Source organism: Mirounga leonina, unplaced genomic scaffold (genome assembly GCF_011800145.1).
Source record: "Mirounga leonina isolate KUSES-001 unplaced genomic scaffold, KU_Mleo_1.0 Mir_153, whole genome shotgun sequence".
Lineage (NCBI taxonomy): Eukaryota > Metazoa > Chordata > Mammalia > Carnivora > Phocidae > Mirounga > Mirounga leonina.
In genome coordinates this window covers 8,592,418-8,610,002 of record NW_023270387.1, presented here as the reverse complement: position 1 = coordinate 8,610,002, position 17,585 = coordinate 8,592,418, and the positions used below count along the sequence as shown (strand labels likewise).

The 17,585-nt window shown below is 41.1% G+C and overlaps 1 protein-coding gene across 1 annotated transcript; it reads left to right on the top strand.

Moving 5' to 3' along the window:
* Positions 1 to 96: 96 nt before the first annotated feature.
* Positions 97 to 3,671, top strand: CRYAB (crystallin alpha B). Its single transcript, XM_035008923.1, has 3 exons — positions 97 to 586; positions 1,704 to 1,826; positions 3,325 to 3,671. Exons 1-3 carry the CDS (start codon positions 386 to 388, stop codon positions 3,526 to 3,528), a joined length of 528 nt encoding a protein of 175 aa, XP_034864814.1. The 5' UTR covers positions 97 to 385; the 3' UTR covers positions 3,529 to 3,671.
* The last annotated feature ends 13,914 nt before the right edge of the window (positions 3,672 to 17,585 follow it).

Here is a 17,585-nt window from a genome sequence, read left to right as displayed (position 1 = left end):
AATTCCCCTGGCACACTAGGCTGGAGAGGAGGAGGAGGGGCACGCCACCCGCCTGCTTGGGATTCCTGACTCCCTTCCAACTCCAGAGAAGGGGGGGATGCCACTGGGTGTGGACGGAAAGCTAGTGAAACAAGACCAGGACAAGTCACTGGCCAGCTCAGACGTGTTTGTATTTCTCTTTTCTTAGGTCAGTGAGTACTGGGTATGTGTCACACTGCCAAATCCCCGATCACAAGTCTCCATGAACGGGTGGTGAGCTGGGATAATAAAACTCCTGACATCACCATTCCAGAAGCTTCACAAGACTGCGTATATAAGGGGCTGGCTGTAGCTGCAGCTGAAGGAGCTGACCAGCCAGCTGACCCCCTCCACTCACCTAGCCACCATGGACATCGCCATCCACCACCCCTGGATCCGCCGCCCCTTCTTTCCCTTCCACTCCCCCAGCCGCCTCTTTGACCAGTTCTTCGGAGAGCACCTGTTAGAGTCTGATCTCTTCCCAACTTCTACTTCCCTGAGCCCCTTCTACCTTCGGCCACCCTCATTCCTGCGGGCACCCAGCTGGATTGACACCGGGCTCTCAGAGGTAAGTTTCTGCCAGGATAGGAGAGCTCTTCCTGGAACCTCTTAGAAACATAGCCACCTGCTCTCCTTTTTCTCCCTGCCTAAATCTGGCTATGTCTAAGTGTCTTAGGCACTTGCATGTCCACCAGTGAAGACAGACTAGGCTACTACTGTTTCTTTCCCCCTGTTACCTGTTTGTATTTGATGCTCCGCTGTATCCTACTTACTGCATTTTTTCCAAGTGCTGTGAAGATTGCCCTCCATCCCCTAACTTCTAAGTAGAATGCCCCTTTCTGGTTTGGTTCATAGAGATCTACAGGGAAAGAGCTGCCTTCAGACCCCTTTGCTCACCTCTTCTAACATCTCATACTCCTGACAAATGTTAGCATCTCAAGTTTCAGTGTCAGGAAGCAGTCCTGCCTCATTCTGAGCTTTTCATCTCCACTGCATGGAGCTGGAGACAGCAAACACTATTTACTTTCTTTCTATGCCTTCATCTGTGATTTTCCAGGTTTCTCAGGACTGTGACAGGGCACCGACCTGAGTTCAAACCTAATGAGTAAAGAATGTAGGTCCAGTCTTGGGACCCCCACTTGTCCTAAGAGGGTGGGAGAATGGGGTGAACAGATAAGGTTGACAGAGCTGTCACAGAGAACACTGGTTTAAAAATATTCAAGTGTGAGTAAACAGGAGCTGAGTGAGCAAGGGCTTTGGAAGGACAATCAGGGCCAGCAGAACATTCCAGATTGAGTGGGTGGGGAACTTGGCAGAGGTCTGAGTAAGAAGAAGGGGCCTTTGTCTTACAGACAAATGGCAAGGCCAGGCATGGGGGTCAGAGAGGCAGTAGAAGCCATGCCCAGACCCATCCTCGTGATTGCTCCCCTGGGTGGCCTGTCTTCTCTCCTGTCCCTGTAAATAAAGTTTGGGTCTGATGACCACACGGTATGCTTTGGGTACCACTGTGGTGGCTCCCCTGAACCAGAGAGCCATGTTTATTCAAAAAGGGACTTTCAGCCAAAAACAGGAGGAAAAACTACCTGGAAGCAAGCAAGTCTGCAGAATGAAGAGACTGCACTAATGTCATCCACGTTCCTACCATCTTTTCTCCTACCCCTTCTTCTCCACCTTGCTATTTCTAGATGCGTCTGGAGAAGGACAGATTCTCTGTCAACCTGGATGTGAAGCACTTCTCCCCAGAGGAACTCAAGGTCAAGGTGTTGGGAGATGTGATTGAGGTGCACGGCAAGCATGAAGAGCGCCAGGTGTGTAGCTTGTTTTCTCTTCTGTTCTGCTCATTCATCCAGCGCATATGATACGCCAGACACTCATCAGCCCCTGAGCCTGGCGACCTTCCAGTCTTAAGCCATAAGGGTCTGGGACAGAGATAGACCTGTTGTTGTTGTTGTTTGGGCCAGAGAAGTGAGTTTTGTTGTTTGTTTTGATTTGATTGCCTTAGATGGGATACATGGGATGTTTATTTCCCATTTAAGCCTGTGGTTTTTGGCCACCTTAGAATCACTAGGCGAGGGCGCCTGGGTGGCTCAGTTGGTTAAGCGACTGCCTTCGGCTCAGGTCATGATCCTGGAGTCCCGGGATCGAGTCCCGCGTCGGGCTCCCTGCTCAGCAGGGAGTCTGCTTCTCCCTCTGACCCTCCTCCCTCTCATGCTCTCTGTCTCTCATTCTCTCTCTCGCAAATAAATAAAATCTTAAAAAAAAAAAAAAAAAGAATCACTAGGCGAATGAAGAAAAATAAATCCCAGTGCTTAGACATATCCCAGACCAATTAAGTCAGGATTTTTTTTAGGAGTGGGCCCCAGGCATCAGCATTTCTAAAAGCTCCCTAGGTAATTCTAATGTCCATTCAAAGTTGAGGACCACTGATGGAGGAATCGTGCTTGTTGGACACCTGGTTACTTTACGTAATTAAATGAGTTGTGTATACTCTGAAGGCTCTTGACTTTGGGATTTTGCGACTTTGCTTTTAGATGTTCCAGAATCCTCTCATCTTTAGCTCGTCTAAAAGGGTGAACTACTTGGTTTGCTTAAGTTTCAGAGCTGCACTCAGCAGCTAAAATCCTGGAGCCCATGTGGAAATCAGTTAATTGAGAGCCTGTCTGCATAAATGCTTGAGATTCAGCTGGTATAAAGGTTGGGGCAGGTCGTTTTTAGCAGAATTCTAGAGAATGAGGAACGGCTTCTCATTAACTTCTGGGAGGGTTTTTAAATGAGTCTGCTTCTTACCGATTATTGATAATTCAGATACTTGTGCATCAAACAGCATAATTTGAGGTCTTCGGGCTATTTCAGTTTTGCTTATGTGATTTAAGTTTGGATCATAGTCTCCATGGATGAAGTGTTGTTGTTGTTGTTGTTGTTGTTGTTTTTAGCAGCAGTCCTGTTGGTCTGGGACATTCCTGAAGAGTCAGGACAATTTCTAGGCTTCCCAGATCTTCAATGCTGAATAATATTCCAGATCCTGGAGTCCCAACACTTATCTAAACCTTTGAGAAATACCCCTAAAAATAGCCATGCCTCAGTTTGGAGAGCTTTGCAGTTTTCACTGTTTCAAATTTCTCAGACTCTCATTGGTCGGAGTGACCACCCAGGCAACTTGATCTTAGCCCCAAACAGAACAGCTGTTTGGTTTTCTCTCTTGTTGCAATGGCGTATGGTCACACTTAAGAGGAAGGAGGATGTCTGAGTTCTCAGCAAGTGGTGCTATTTCCTGTTCTTATCTCTTTCCTCATTCTCTTGGATTAGGATGAACATGGTTTCATCTCCCGGGAGTTCCACAGGAAATACCGGATCCCAGCTGATGTGGACCCTCTTGCCATTACTTCATCCCTGTCATCTGATGGGGTCCTCACTGTGAATGGACCAAGGAAGCAGGCCTCTGGCCCTGAGCGCACCATTCCCATCACCCGTGAAGAGAAGCCTGCCGTCACGGCAGCCCCCAAGAAGTAGACGCCCTTTCTCTAACTGCATTTTTTAAAACAACAAATTTCCCCACCAGTGAATGAAAATCTTGTGATTAGTGCTGAAGCTTATTAATGCTAAGGGCAGGCCCAAATTATTAAGCTAATAAAATACCATTCAGCAACAGATAACTGTCTTGTGTTTGAATGTTCTGTGTTTTTTAAAATAAATGTACAGGGGCGCCTGGGTGGCTCATTTGGTTAAGCGTCTGCCTTCGGCTCTGGTCATGATCCTGGGGTCTTGGGATCAAGCCCCATGTCAGGTTCCCTGCCCAGCGGGAGGCCTGCTTCTCCCTCTCCCACTCCCCCAGCTTGTGTTCCCTCTCTCGCCGTGTCTCTCTCTGTCAAATAAATAAATAAAATATTTTAAAAAATAAAATAAAATAAAAAATAAATAAAATAAATGTACAGAGCAATGCAGATCCATTTAATCACTGCATTATGATTGAGAGGACTCTGGGGATATTAGAGTCAGAATGGCTGTCTCCACTACTTACTAATAGTATAAATTTAGCAAGTCACTTAACCTTTCTAGTCCTTAGGTATTACATTTATAACATGTGGCACTGATGTGTACACTTGTTATAAGGAGTAAATTAGGAGAAAACATAGGTAAAGCCCAAGAAATATCAATTCCTCTCTCTCTTCCTTCTTTGATTTTGGCCCTCATTTTCAACAACAAATCTGAACGAACTCTGGATAACAATGTATAAAAGGCCTTAGTGGGTCTCTGCAATTAATCACGTTGCCAGGCAGGGGGTGGTGCCCCCAAAGTTGATGTTTTCCTACTGATAAGCAGTGCCTTCAGCTGATTCACAATAGCAATAAATAGGACTTGGGTGATTATCACCAAACAAGCCTTTCAGCTGTAATCTCTACATTATTTAGCAAATACCTTTTTTTTTAAGATTTTTTAAAATTTATTTATTCATGAGAGAGAGAGAGAGAGAGAGAGAGAAAAGCCGGCTCCCAAGGAGCAGGGAGCCCGATGTGGGACTCGATCCCAGGACCCTGGGATCATGACCTGAGCCGAAGGCAGACGCTTAACCATCTGAGCCACCCAGGTGCCCATTTAGCAAATACCTTTTAGAAGCAAGACTGGGAAAGGGCACCTGGCTGGCTCAGTTGGTGGAGCATGCGACTCTTGATCTTGGAGTCCGGAGTTTGAGTCCCATGTTGGGTGTAGAGCTCAATAAATAATTGAAATATTAAAAAAACGAAAAGGAGAACCAAGATGGGAAACAACCAATTCGATGACTCTCCCCCTAAAAAAATTAAGTTTCAGAATTACAATTAATAATTGATCAATGAGTGATTCTATTATTTAGCTTACACAAAGACATATTACTCTACAAAAACACCCCCATTTCACTTGTGGGTCCAGACAAAACTTCTGACTCAATTAATGAAAAATAGCCCTGGTGTAGGTTATCCGGCATAAATATTCACAGATAACTCCTATTTTTCTGTAGCAGCTTCTACCTAATTTCTTATTCTTTTAAGGACTGACCATGAGGTGAAGTGAGATTCTTTCCTTCACAATGCCTACAGATTGGGGATTGGCCACGCTTTTAAAATATTCTACATGAGGAGCACCTGGGTGGCTTAGTACGTTAAGCGTCTTTTTTTTTTTTTAAGATTTTATTTATTTATTTGACAGAGAGAGACACGGCGAGAGAGGGAACACAAGAAGGGGGAGTGGGAGAGGGAGAAGCAGTCTTCCCGCTGAGCAGGGAGCCTGAGGAGGGGCTCGATCCCAGGATCCTGGGATCATGACCTGAGCCGAAGGCAGACTCTTTTTTTTTTTTTAATTTTTATTTATTTATTCATGAGAGACAGAGAGAGAGAGAGAGAGGCAGAGGGAGAAGCAGGCTCCCTGTGGAGCAGGGAGCCCCATGCAGCACTTAATCCCAGGACCCTGGGATCATGACCTGAGCCGAAGGCAGACGTTTAACCATCTGAGCCACCCAGGCGCCCCCCGAAGGCAGACTCTTAACAACTGAGCCACATGGCGCCCTCCCAAGTGTCTGACTCTTGACTTCAGCTCAGGTCTTGATCTCATGAGTTGGGAGCCCCATGTTGGGCTCCATGCTGGGCATGGAGACTACTTAAAAAAAAAAAATTTCTACACAAAACAGTTGCCGAAATTTTTCATGATGTAGGGGTGTGGAGCTAGGACAAAATAAATTGCAAATCTATAGAGGTTCAAAACGTTTTCTCCTAAAAAAAAAAGGTTTTTTCCTAATAGCCACAGAAATAGCCTAGACAGAAGTCAGATTTCTCTAAACTTAACAGCTAATTTTTGTGGCTGTGTAGCAGATGCTCTTGGCTGCCTAACCAACCTATTTACACCTTCAGGCTTGCCAGCAGCTCTCCAGATTGGTTTAGGTATCACTGTATTCTTCCTAACCATGTGCTTCAGGAAAGCGAATCCAAGCCACAGGTGATCTATCTTGATTAGCCCAAACCAATCATGGAAATTCCCTTCTCCCTGTAATGATGAGTCTTGAAAGGGCCATGACCCAATTGTGGCTACTGAGACAGGAGGAAAGTTTGCTGAAGATGCCTTTAGAAAAGGTTATTAGTTTTTATTGGTTGGTGTTTTTTTTAGAATTTATTTATTTGAGAAAGAGAGAGAGACTGAGTGTGCGTGTGTGCGGGGTGGGGGTATGGGGAGGCGTAGAGGGAGATGGAGAAAGAGAGAATCTCAAGCAGACACCCTGCTGAGAGCAGAGCCCAACGCAGGTCTTGATTTCACGACCCTGAGATCATAACCCTGAGGTCATGACCTGAGCCGAAATCAAGCTTAACTGACTGAGCCACCCAGGCATCCTGGTTTTTGGTTTTTAAAAAAGATTCATCAAAAGAGAGAGAGAGAGAGGAAAGGTGAGAAGGAGAGATTTTTTTTTCTTCCTCCAGATGTTGGAACATGAGGATGTGACACTCAGATTGCTGTAGCCATCTTTTTTTTTTTTTTAAAGATTTTATTTATTTATTTGAGAGAGAGAATGAGATAGAGAGAGAGAGCATGAGGGGGGAGGGTCAGAGGCAGAAGCAGACTCCCTGCCGAGCAGGGAGCCCGATGCGGGACTCGATCCCGGGACTCCAGGATCATGACCTGAGCCGAAGGCAGTCGCTTAACCAACTGAGCCAACCAGGCGCCCTGCTGTAGCCATCTTGAAACCATGAGGCACCATCCATGATATGCTGAGGATGGCTAAGCAAGAAGGATGGTGGGACTCTAGGTCCTTGACGGGTCACTGAATTGCTAAATTGGCCAACTCTAGACCTTTCTTACTTCAGAATGTTTTGTGTCTTGTTTTTGTTTAATCTATTTTGACAAAGGTTTTATGTTACTGGTATACAAAAAAATCTTAACTGACAGAGGCTGAATTAAATAGTGTAAAAATCTGAAGAATGTCCTGAATACCATGTGTCAACTTTAATCATTTTAGTGAACTACCAGATTTCTCAGGCAGACATAATCTTAATGACTTGGTCTTAAATAAATCATACTTTGACTATTAGATCTTGATATTTATGTTTTTGACAAATTTGTTCAGAATGTGCAGGGTCACTTTTTGGTGTATTTTTACTGAACTCAAGTTAGACTACTTTATTGTTACTCTTTTCCAGATCACATCTTTTACTATGGCTGTTCATTGTTATTAGTGTAGGACGTTTCTAGTCCAGTATATTTAAGGATTTTTTCAGCATTATAGCTAGCTCATCCATAATTCTACTTCATCCCTTATGTCTGAATTATGCCACGAGTTTATTGAGGCAATTCTATCATTTATTTTGTTTTTTTAATATTAGCTAACATTTATTGAGCACTTACTATGTGGTAGGCACTGTGCTAAATGTTTTAATTTTTTTTAACTATCAATTTTTTTAATAGAATAATTCTAAAAAAGGCCCATAGGGAATATCATCCTCAACAGGGAAAAACTGAGAGCTTTTTCCCTAAGGCCAGGAACATGACAGGGATGTCCACTCTCACCACGGTTGTTCAATATACTACTGAAAGTACTCAGCAGTCAGACGACACAAAGAAGGAAAAGGCACCCAAATTGGCAAAGAAGAAGTCAAACTTTCACTCTTTGTAAATGACATGATACTCTGTGTAAAAGAACCCCAAAGACTCCACCAAAATATTGCTAGAACTGATAAAGGAATTGAGGAAAGTTGCAGGATATAAAATCAACACACAGAAGTCTGTTGTGTTTCTATACACTAACAATGAAGCAGCAGAAAGAGAAGTCAAGGAATTGATCCCATTTACAATTACACCAAAAACCATAAGATACCTAGGAATAAACCTAACCAAAGAGGTAAAAGATCTGTACTCTGAAAACTCTAGAACACTTATGAAAGAAATAGAGGAAGACAAAAAGAAATGGAAAAACATTCCATACATATGGATTGGAAGAACAAATACTGTTGAGATTGTCTATGCTACCAAAAGCAATTTACACAGTCAATGCAATCCCTATCAAACTACTACCAGCATTTTTCACAGAGCTGGAAGAAACAATCCTCAAATTTGTATGGAATCAGAAAAGACCCCGAATAGCCAAAGTAATGTTGAAAAAGAAAACCAAAGCAGGAGGCATCACAGTTCTGGACTTCAAGCTATATTACAAAGCTGTAGTCATCAAGACAGTATGGTACTGACAGAAAAACAGACACATAGATCAACAGAACAGAATAGAGAACCCAGAAATGGACTCTCAAGTCTATGGTCAATTAATCTTGGACAAAGCAGGAAAGAATATCCATTGGAAAAAAGACAGTGTCTTCAACAAATGGTGTTGGGAAAATTGGACAGCCACATGCAAAAGAATGAAACTGGACCATTTTCTGTCACAAAATGGATGAAAGACCTAAATGTAAGACAGGAATCCATCAAAATCCTAGAGGAGAACATAGGCAGCAACCTCTTCGACCTTGGCTGCAGCAACTTCTTGCTAGACATGTCTCCAAAGGCAAGGGAAACAAAAGCAAAAATGAACTATCAGGACTTCATCAAGATAAAAAGCTCCTGCACAGCAAAGGAAACAGTCAACAAAACTAAAAGGCAACCTTCAGAATGGGAGAAGATATTTGCAAATGTCTTATCAGATAAAGGGCTAGTATCCAAGATCTATAAAGAACTTATAAAACTCAGCACCCAAAAAACAAAAAATCCAGTCAAGAAATGGGCAGAAGACATGAACAGACATTTCTCCAAAGAAGACATACAAATGGCCAACAGACACATGAAAAAATATATAGACTGTTTCCAAAGCAGCTGCACCATTTCACATTCCCACCAGTAGTGTATGAGGGTTCTAATTTCCTGATATTCTTACGAGCACTTATTATTATCATCTATCTTTTGGGTTATAGACACCCTAGCGGGTGTCTAACTGAATTCTTATTGGTTTATAAGACTTAGCAAGTTGATGGTATCATTTATATGACTTAGCAAGGTGAAGAAGAAGGGGAATGCATCTAGGAAGAATGAACCGCGTGAAGTGCCTGAAGTGCCTGAAGGCGTGAAGTGCCTTTAGGTTTGGCTGGGGCACTAGATGTATGGGGGAGGCGGTGTGAGAGACAAGGCAAGGGAGTTGGAAAGGGATTCTCCTAAGGACTTTGGAATTTATTTTGAGGGAAATAGAAGCCAATAAAGGGTTTTAACCAAGTCAGTGCCATGATCAACTTTGTCTTTTTAGGGTTATCCTGGGAGTAATATAGGGATTGATATGCGGGGACCGCAATAGAAAATAGAGATATCAAACAAAAGGTTCTTGCAGCAGACTGGGTGAGAAATAATGGAAAACTGGAACATGGAAAAGGCAATAGGGGTGCCTGGGTAGCTCAGTCAGTTAAGTATCTGCCTTGGGTTCAGGTCATGATCCCAGGGTCCTGGGATTGAGCCTTGAGTCGGGCTCCCTGCTCAGCAGGGAGTCTGCTTCTCCCTCTCTCTCTGATCCTCCCCCACACTCGTGCTCTCTCTTTCTCTCTTCTCTCAAATAAATAAATAAAATCTTTTTTTAAAAAAGGCACTGGAGGGCACCTGGGTAGCTCAGTAGGTTAAGTGTCTGCCTTCGGCTCTGGTCGTGATCCCAGGGTCCTGGGATCAAGCCCCACGTTGGGCTCCCTGCACAGTGGGAAGCCTGATTCTCCCTCTTCCACTCCCCCTGCTTGTGTTCCCTCTCGCGCTGTGTCTCTCTCTGTCAAATAAATAAATAAAATCTTTCAAAAAAATAAAAAATAAATAAAAAGGCTCTAGAGATGTAAAAATGGGGGACATAAACAAGACATAACATAGAGGTAGAATTTACAAGGCTCCGCATGCTTGAATGGGGATGAGAAAGGGAGAACCAAAATAATTCCTTGGTTTCTGGTCTTGACAACTGTATAAAGTTACTATATAATATATAATATTAAAAATAAGAAAAAGCGGTTAATATACATAAAAGAGAGCTACAGAATTCACCTAGATATGGAGTACCTTAGGAGAGAAAATAATATGAGACAGAAGGTTATGAATACAGTTGTAGGTATGTTGAGTTTGTGGCCCTTTGGGAATTCAAATGGAGATTCTCATAAGTAGTTGATTAAGTACCTCCAGAGCTCTGGAGACACATCCAGTATGGAAGTAGAAATTTAGAATATGGAAGGACATAGGTGAGAGCTACAGTTCTGGGAGTGATACTACCATTTAGGATTAGCCAAAAGAAGTTGGAGGATGGCCAAAAACAGAATCACTGGAAAGGCAAACTTAAGGGATTGGAAGAGAAAGATGAGCTCATAAAAGAGACAAAGAAGTGTCTCAGAAAGATTGGAGGAAAAAATATTTAGCATGACATCACAGAAACCAAGGGAAGAAACAGGTGAGTAGTCAGGTCGATTATCAAATGCAGAATATAATAGTGAAATAACCTATGAGCTGAAATATCCAATAGATATAGCAAAACTTTCACCTTCATAGATACAGTTTCAGGGAAATGGTAGGTTAAAGAGTAAATGGGAGACAGATACCTTGATAAGAGAGAACAGTAAGTTCACATGTGATGCAATCTCTTTGTTACTAACACATAGAAGTAGTAGAATTGTTTTTAAGCAGAAAAGGTAAATAACAGTATGGATAAATTAATATGAAAATATTTAAATGAATAAAAATAAAATTCAGGAGAATGGGCATATTGGCCAATATTTGCAAATGATATAATCACCTGCCCAAACAACCCAAACAGAATCAGTAGACAAACTATTAGAACCAATAAAAGAGTTCAGCAAGTTTATAGGATACAATCTTAATTTATAGAACATTGTTCTGGTGATCTATTCCTGCATATCAAACTATCCCAAAACTTAGTAGCTTAAGAATAATTTTATTAGACCTTACTAAATTTATATAGCACAGGGCTCAGCCGGGCAATTCTTGAGCTTCTCATGACATTGACTGGGGTCAGTTGGTGGTTTTCAGGCTTCAAGATGACTTAACCCTCATTCTTTTTTTTTTAAGATTTTAGTTATTTATTTGACAGAGAGAGCAAGAGAGCACAAGCAGGGGGAGCAGGAGAAAGAGAAGGAGAAGCAGGCTCCCTGCTGAGTAGGGAGCCCGATGCAGGGCTTGATCCCAGGACTCTGGGATCATGAACTGAGCCAAAGGCAGACGCGAACCATCTGAGCCACCCAGGGGCCCCTTAACCCTCATTCTTGATGTTTTGGCGAAGATGGTTGGAAGGCTGGGCTCAGCTGGGCCCCTCTCCCTCTCTTTGTAGGGAGAGGGGCCTTTCTATAAGGTATTTCCATCAGGTAGCTGGACTTATGGGCTCCAGGAGGGAGTATTCCACAAGACAGGAGGTGAAATCTGCTAGTTTCTTAAGGCCTGGGCCTAGGAACCTGTATAGAGTTACTTTTGCCATATATTTGGGGTCAAAGCAGTTGCAGAGTCTGTCTACATTTAAAAGGAAGGGGCATAGACTTCCACCTTTTGATAAGAGGAGTGTCAAGGAATTTGTGGCCTTCTTTAATCCTCCACAGAAGCCGACAGAAAGGGACAAGAATTTATATATAATCTCTAAAATTTATAAGAGATTAATAGCATTAGTACCTGGAATATACAAAGAACCCTGCAAATCGGGAGAAGGAAAGGGCACCTGGGTGGCTCAGATGGTTAAGCGTCTGCCTTCGGCTCAGGTCATGATCTCAGGGTCCTGGGATTGAGTCCCACATCGGGCTCCCTGCTCCTTGGGAGCCTGCTTCTCCCTCTGCCTTTCTCTCCTGCTCTGTCTCTCATGAATAAAAAAAAAAATCGGGAGAAGGACAGCTGCTCCAATAAAAAAAAATTGTGGACAGTGACTGTACATATGAAATTTATAGAAGTGGAAACCAAAAAGCCAACATGCATACAAAGAAAGGCTGAAAATCATCGGTAGTCAGTGAAATGCAAGTCAAAGTAACAACAAGCTATCATTTTACAGTAGGCTTTTTCGATGTTGCATTAGTGATATTTTGGGCCAGATAATTCCTTGATGTGGGGGCTCTTCTGTGCATTGTAGGATGTTAGCGGCACTCTTGGCCTTTACACACTGGATGCAGTAGACATATCAGTTGCAACAATCAAAAATGTCTCTAGACATTGCCAGTTGTCTCCTGAAGGACAAAATTGCTCCTAGTTGAGAACCACTGCTTTACACACCTATCAGCGTGGCAAAAAATAGAAAGTTGGTTAATGCTAAGTACTGGCAGAGATATGGTGACATGGGAGCCTCAGGCATTGCTGGTGGATGTGTGGGCAGCACAACCATTCTTGAGAACAACAGCCAATTGAAATATACCATTACCTCATCACCCGGCAATTCAGTCTCTATAAAGAGCCATATATGAGGATGTTCTCTGCAGCTTTGTTTGACAGTGGGGAGTTAGAGGCAAATTACAAAGTGGTGGCAGAACGCTCCACCTAACAAAGGAAAATACATTTTTTTTTTCAGTGCACATGGAACAAGAAAAACCATACATTAGGCCACAAACAAGTCTTACTAAATTTTATTTTATTTTTTAAAAGATTTATTTATTTATTTGAGGGAGAGAGAGACAGCATGAGCTGGAGGGGGAGAGGGAGAGAGAATCTCAAGCAGACTCCACATTGAGCACAGAGCCCAATGTGGGGCTCGATCTCACAACCCAGAGATCACGACCTGAGCCAAAATCAAGAGTCATCACCCAATGTGGGGATTGAACTCACAGTCCCAAGATCAAGAGTCATATGCTCTTCTGACTGAGCCAGCCAGGCGCCCCTTAAGAAAATGAATTTCTTAATTCATTCTATGAGACCAGTATTGCCCCGATACCAAAGCCAGATAAAGATATTACAAGAAAGGAAAACTACAGACCAATACCCTTTATGAATATTGATGAAAAAATCAACAGTATACTAGCAAACTGATTCAGCAGCATATTAAGAGGATACATTACAACCAAGTGAGATTTATTCCCGGAATTCAAAGTTGATTCAACATAAAAAAAAATCATGTAATACACCATAATAACAGAATGAAGGAGAAAAAATGATAATCTCAAATGATGCAGAAAAAAACTTTTGATAGAACTCAGTATCTTTTCATGATAAAAATACTCAACTAGAAATAGCAGGAAATTACCTCAGCAAAATAAGACCATATATGAAAAACTCACAGCTGACATCATTATAGGAGGTGAAGATTGAAAGCTTTTCCTTAAAGATCAGGATCAAGACAAGAATGTTCATTTTTACCACTTCTATTTAATATATTATTGGCAGTTCTAGCCAGGGCAATTAGGCAAGAAAAAGAAAAGCATCCAAATTGGAAAAGAAGAAATGAGATTACCTTTGTTTACAGATGACATGATCTTACATGTAGAGATCCCTAAAGATTTCACAAAAAATTCTATAGAGCTAATAAAGAAATACACCAAAGTTGCAGGATTCAAAACCAACACACAAAAATCAGCTACGTTTCTATATGCTAATAAAGAATAATTCCAAAAGGAAATTAAGAAAACAAATCTATTTACAAAAGCATCAAAAAATAGTGTGGAATAAACTTAACTAAGGAGGCAAAAGACTTATACACTGAAAACAATAAAACATGGCTGAAAGAAATTAAAGACACAAATGGAAAGAAAGACATCATGTTCATGGACTAGAAGGCTTAATATTGTCAAGATATCAATACTACCTAAAGCAATCTACAGATTCACTTCAATCCCTATAAAAATTTCAATGTTTTTCCAGAAATAGAAAAATTCACCCTAAAATTCATATGGAATCTCAAGGGACCCTGAATAGCCAAAATCATCTTTAAAAAGAAGAACAAAGTTGGAAGACTCATATTTCCTAATTTCAAAACTTATTAACAAATTATAGTAATAAAAAAACAGTAGGGTATCAGCCTAAAAACAGATATACAGACCAATGGAATAGAATACAGAGGTCAGAAATAAACCATCATGTATATGGTTAAATGGTGTTTGACAAAGATACCAAGTCCATTCAATGAGACAAAGTACAGTCTTTTCAACAAATGATCCTGAGAAAATTGGGTCTCCACATGCAAAAGAATGAAGCTGGACCCTTACCTTACACCATATAAAAAGTTAATTCAAAAAGGATCAAAGACTTAATTATAAGAGCAAAAACTGTAGAATCTTAGAAGAAAACATATGGGAAAAAATTCATAATATTGACTTTGGCAAGGATTTCTTGGATATGACACCAAAAGTTTAGGCAACAACAGAAAAAATGGATAAACTGGACTTCATCATAATTGAAAACTTTTGTGCATCAAAGGGCACTGTTAAAAGAGTGAAAGTACAAACCACAGAATGGGAGAAAATATTTGCAAATCCTGTTATCTGCCTAGGAATTAATATCCAGAATATATAAAGAACTCCTACAACAAAAAGGCAAACAACTCATTTCAAAAATGGGCAAAGGACTTGAATAAATGTTTCTCCAAAGATATACAAATAGCTAAAAAGCACATGAAAAGATGCTCAATATCACTAGCCATTAGGGAAGTGTAAATCTAAACCACAACAGATACCAATCTATACCCACTAGGAGGGTTATTATAAAAACTAAAAATAAAATAAGTGTCTGTAAGGATGTGGAAAAGTTAGAATCCTTGTGCATTGCTGGTGGGAATGTAAAAAAAAAAAAAAAAATGCAGTGGAAACCAGTTGAGCATTTCCAAACTGTTAAACACAGAATGACCATATGATCAAGCAATTCCACTTCTGGGTATATTCCCCCAAAAATTGGAAGTGGGGACTCCAACAGATACTTGTACACCAATGTTCATAACAGGACTACTCACAATAGACAAAAGGTGAAAACAACCCAAGTATCCATTAACAGATGAACGGAGTAGCAAAATGTAGTAAACACATAATGTACTATTATTCAGTCTTAAAAGGAATGTATCCTATAATACGGATGAACCTTGAAAACATGCTAAACAAAATAAACCAGACACACGAGAACAAATATGAAATGATTCGTCTTATATGAGTTTCCTAGAATAGGCAAATTCATAGAGACAGAAAGTAGAACAGTGGTTACCAGTGGCTAGGAGAAGGGGGGAATGAGAAGTCAGTGTTTAATTGGTACAGAACTTCAGTCTGGGATAATGAAAAAGTTCTGGAAATAGTGCTAATAGTTGCACAACTCTGTGAATATACTTAATGCCACTGAATTGTACACTTAAAAATAGTTAAAATGGGGGGATCCTGCCTGGCTCAGTCAGTAAGAGCGTGTGACTCTTGATCTCAGGGCTGTAAGCTCAAGCCCCAGGTTGGGCGACTGACTCTTGATTTTGGCTCAGGTCGTGATGTCAGAGTTGTGGGATCGAGCCCGATGTCGGGCTTCATGCTCAGTGTGGAGTCTGCTTGTCCCTCCTCTCCCTCTGCTCCTCCCCTCTCCTCTCTCTCTCAAATAAATAAAATCTTAAAAATAAACAAAGAAATAAATCTTAAAAAAATCATTAAAATGGTAAGTTTATGCTATATATAAGGCACTTAAAATAAGTGCCTATAAAATATTATTCATATTTCAAGAGCACATATTAATTACTAGAATTAGTAAGAGACAACTCAAATTCTTTTTTTTAAAGATTTTATTTATTTATTTGAGAGAGAGAGAATGAGAGAGAGAGAGAGCACGAGAAGGGAGAGGGTCAGAGGGAGAAGCAGACTCCCTGCTGAGCAGGGAGCTTTATGCAGGACTCGATCCCGGGACTCCAGGATCATGACCTGAGCCGAAGGCAGTCGCTTAGCCAACTAAGCCACCCAGGTGCCCTCAAACTCTTTTTTAAAAAAGATTTATTTATTTATTTTAGAGAGAGAGAGCATGCAAATGATTGGGAGGGGCAGAGGGAGAGAGAATCTAAAGCAGAGGAGCCTGATGGGGGGCTCAATCTCACGACCCTGAGATCATGACCTGAGCCCAAATCAAGAGTTGGATGCTTAACCGACTGAGCCACTCAGGTGTCCCAATTACTCAAATTCTAAAGTTGGTCTCACAATGCAACGTGGTTTCTACCAATTGCTTGAAGAAAAACAATGTAAAAGTATTTCATTTATTAGATATTAAAATTTACAAAATTATCATAATTATAATAGTGAGGTAATTAAGGCATTGTGGCTAAGATAGCATATGTAATGACAGGCCAATGGAGTGTTTCAGAGAGCCTGGAAAAGGCCTAAGTATCCACAGACAGTTGATTTACAGTAAAAATGGTATTCAAGAGCAGTGGAGAAAGTACGTTCTTTTCAGTAATTAATGCTAGGAAAACTGGATAGTCATATAGAAAAAAAAAATGAAACTCAGTTACTACCTAACATCATATACAACATAAATTCCATATCTGTGTCTGTAACATAAAATAGTGAAAGTTTGGGAGAAAATACATGGGAGACATCTCCCATCTATTATATTGTCATAATAAACAGGAGGGAGAGAAAATAAAAAAGGAAAATATTGATAAGTTTAAACATGTTAAAATTTAGACTGTTGGCTCCGTGTTCACTAACCCCAAACTATTCCCAATTCTGTCTCAATCCCTACCAGTTCCCCACTTTGAAAGACTCATCTTAAAATAAAAGAGCCCTTACCCCAAATCTCTAAAAATACCCTAACATCCCCCCCTTTTTTTAAAAAAAAAAGATTCTATATATCATTTGAGAGAGAGAGTGAGAGAGTGAGCATGAGCAGGGGGAAGAGCAGAGGGAGAAGTAGACTCCCCGCTGAGCAGGGGGCCTGACGTGGGGCTCGATCCCAGGACCCCGGGATCATGACCTGAGCCGAAGGCAGACGCTTAACCCACTGAGACACCCAGGTGCCCCTAACATCCCCTTTTGAATTCTCACCAAGACTGTATCAAGTTGATGTGCCTCCTTGCTACAGGTTTAATCACTCAGCTTTGTTTGATGAACAGGTTTCCTTGATGGTCTTTGTGGGGGAATAAAAAATCGACAGTCCTTATCTTTTTAAGATATATACTAAAATCTTTATAGACAGAAGGCTATCATTTCTGAGATCTGCTCCAAAATTAATTTAAAAAATAGATAAAGTATATAGGGATAGTTAAGATCCATCAAAAATTGTTGAAGGTGGGTAATGGTACATGAGAGTTCATTATACTACTCTAATTCTGTATGTTTTAAATCCACTCTAATAATTGTAAAAACTTATTTTTCTCTTTTTTTAGTCCTTAAGAGGGCATGTTCATTAAGGTCACAATAGAGTTACAATATCTGCCTGTGATTGCCAGGCTCACATGCAGGAAGCACCTAGGCAAACATGCTGGATTTTGGAGTTCTGCCACGGATGGAAGGTGGGGGAGAGCAAAGTAGTTGCTGATTTTAAATAATTCTTTTTTTTTTTTAAAGATTTATTTATTCATTTGAGAGAGCGAGAATGAGAGAGAGTACATGAGAGGGGGGAGGGTCAGAGGGAGAAGCAGGCTCCTCGCTGAGCAGGGAGCCCGATGCAGGACTCGATCCCGGGAC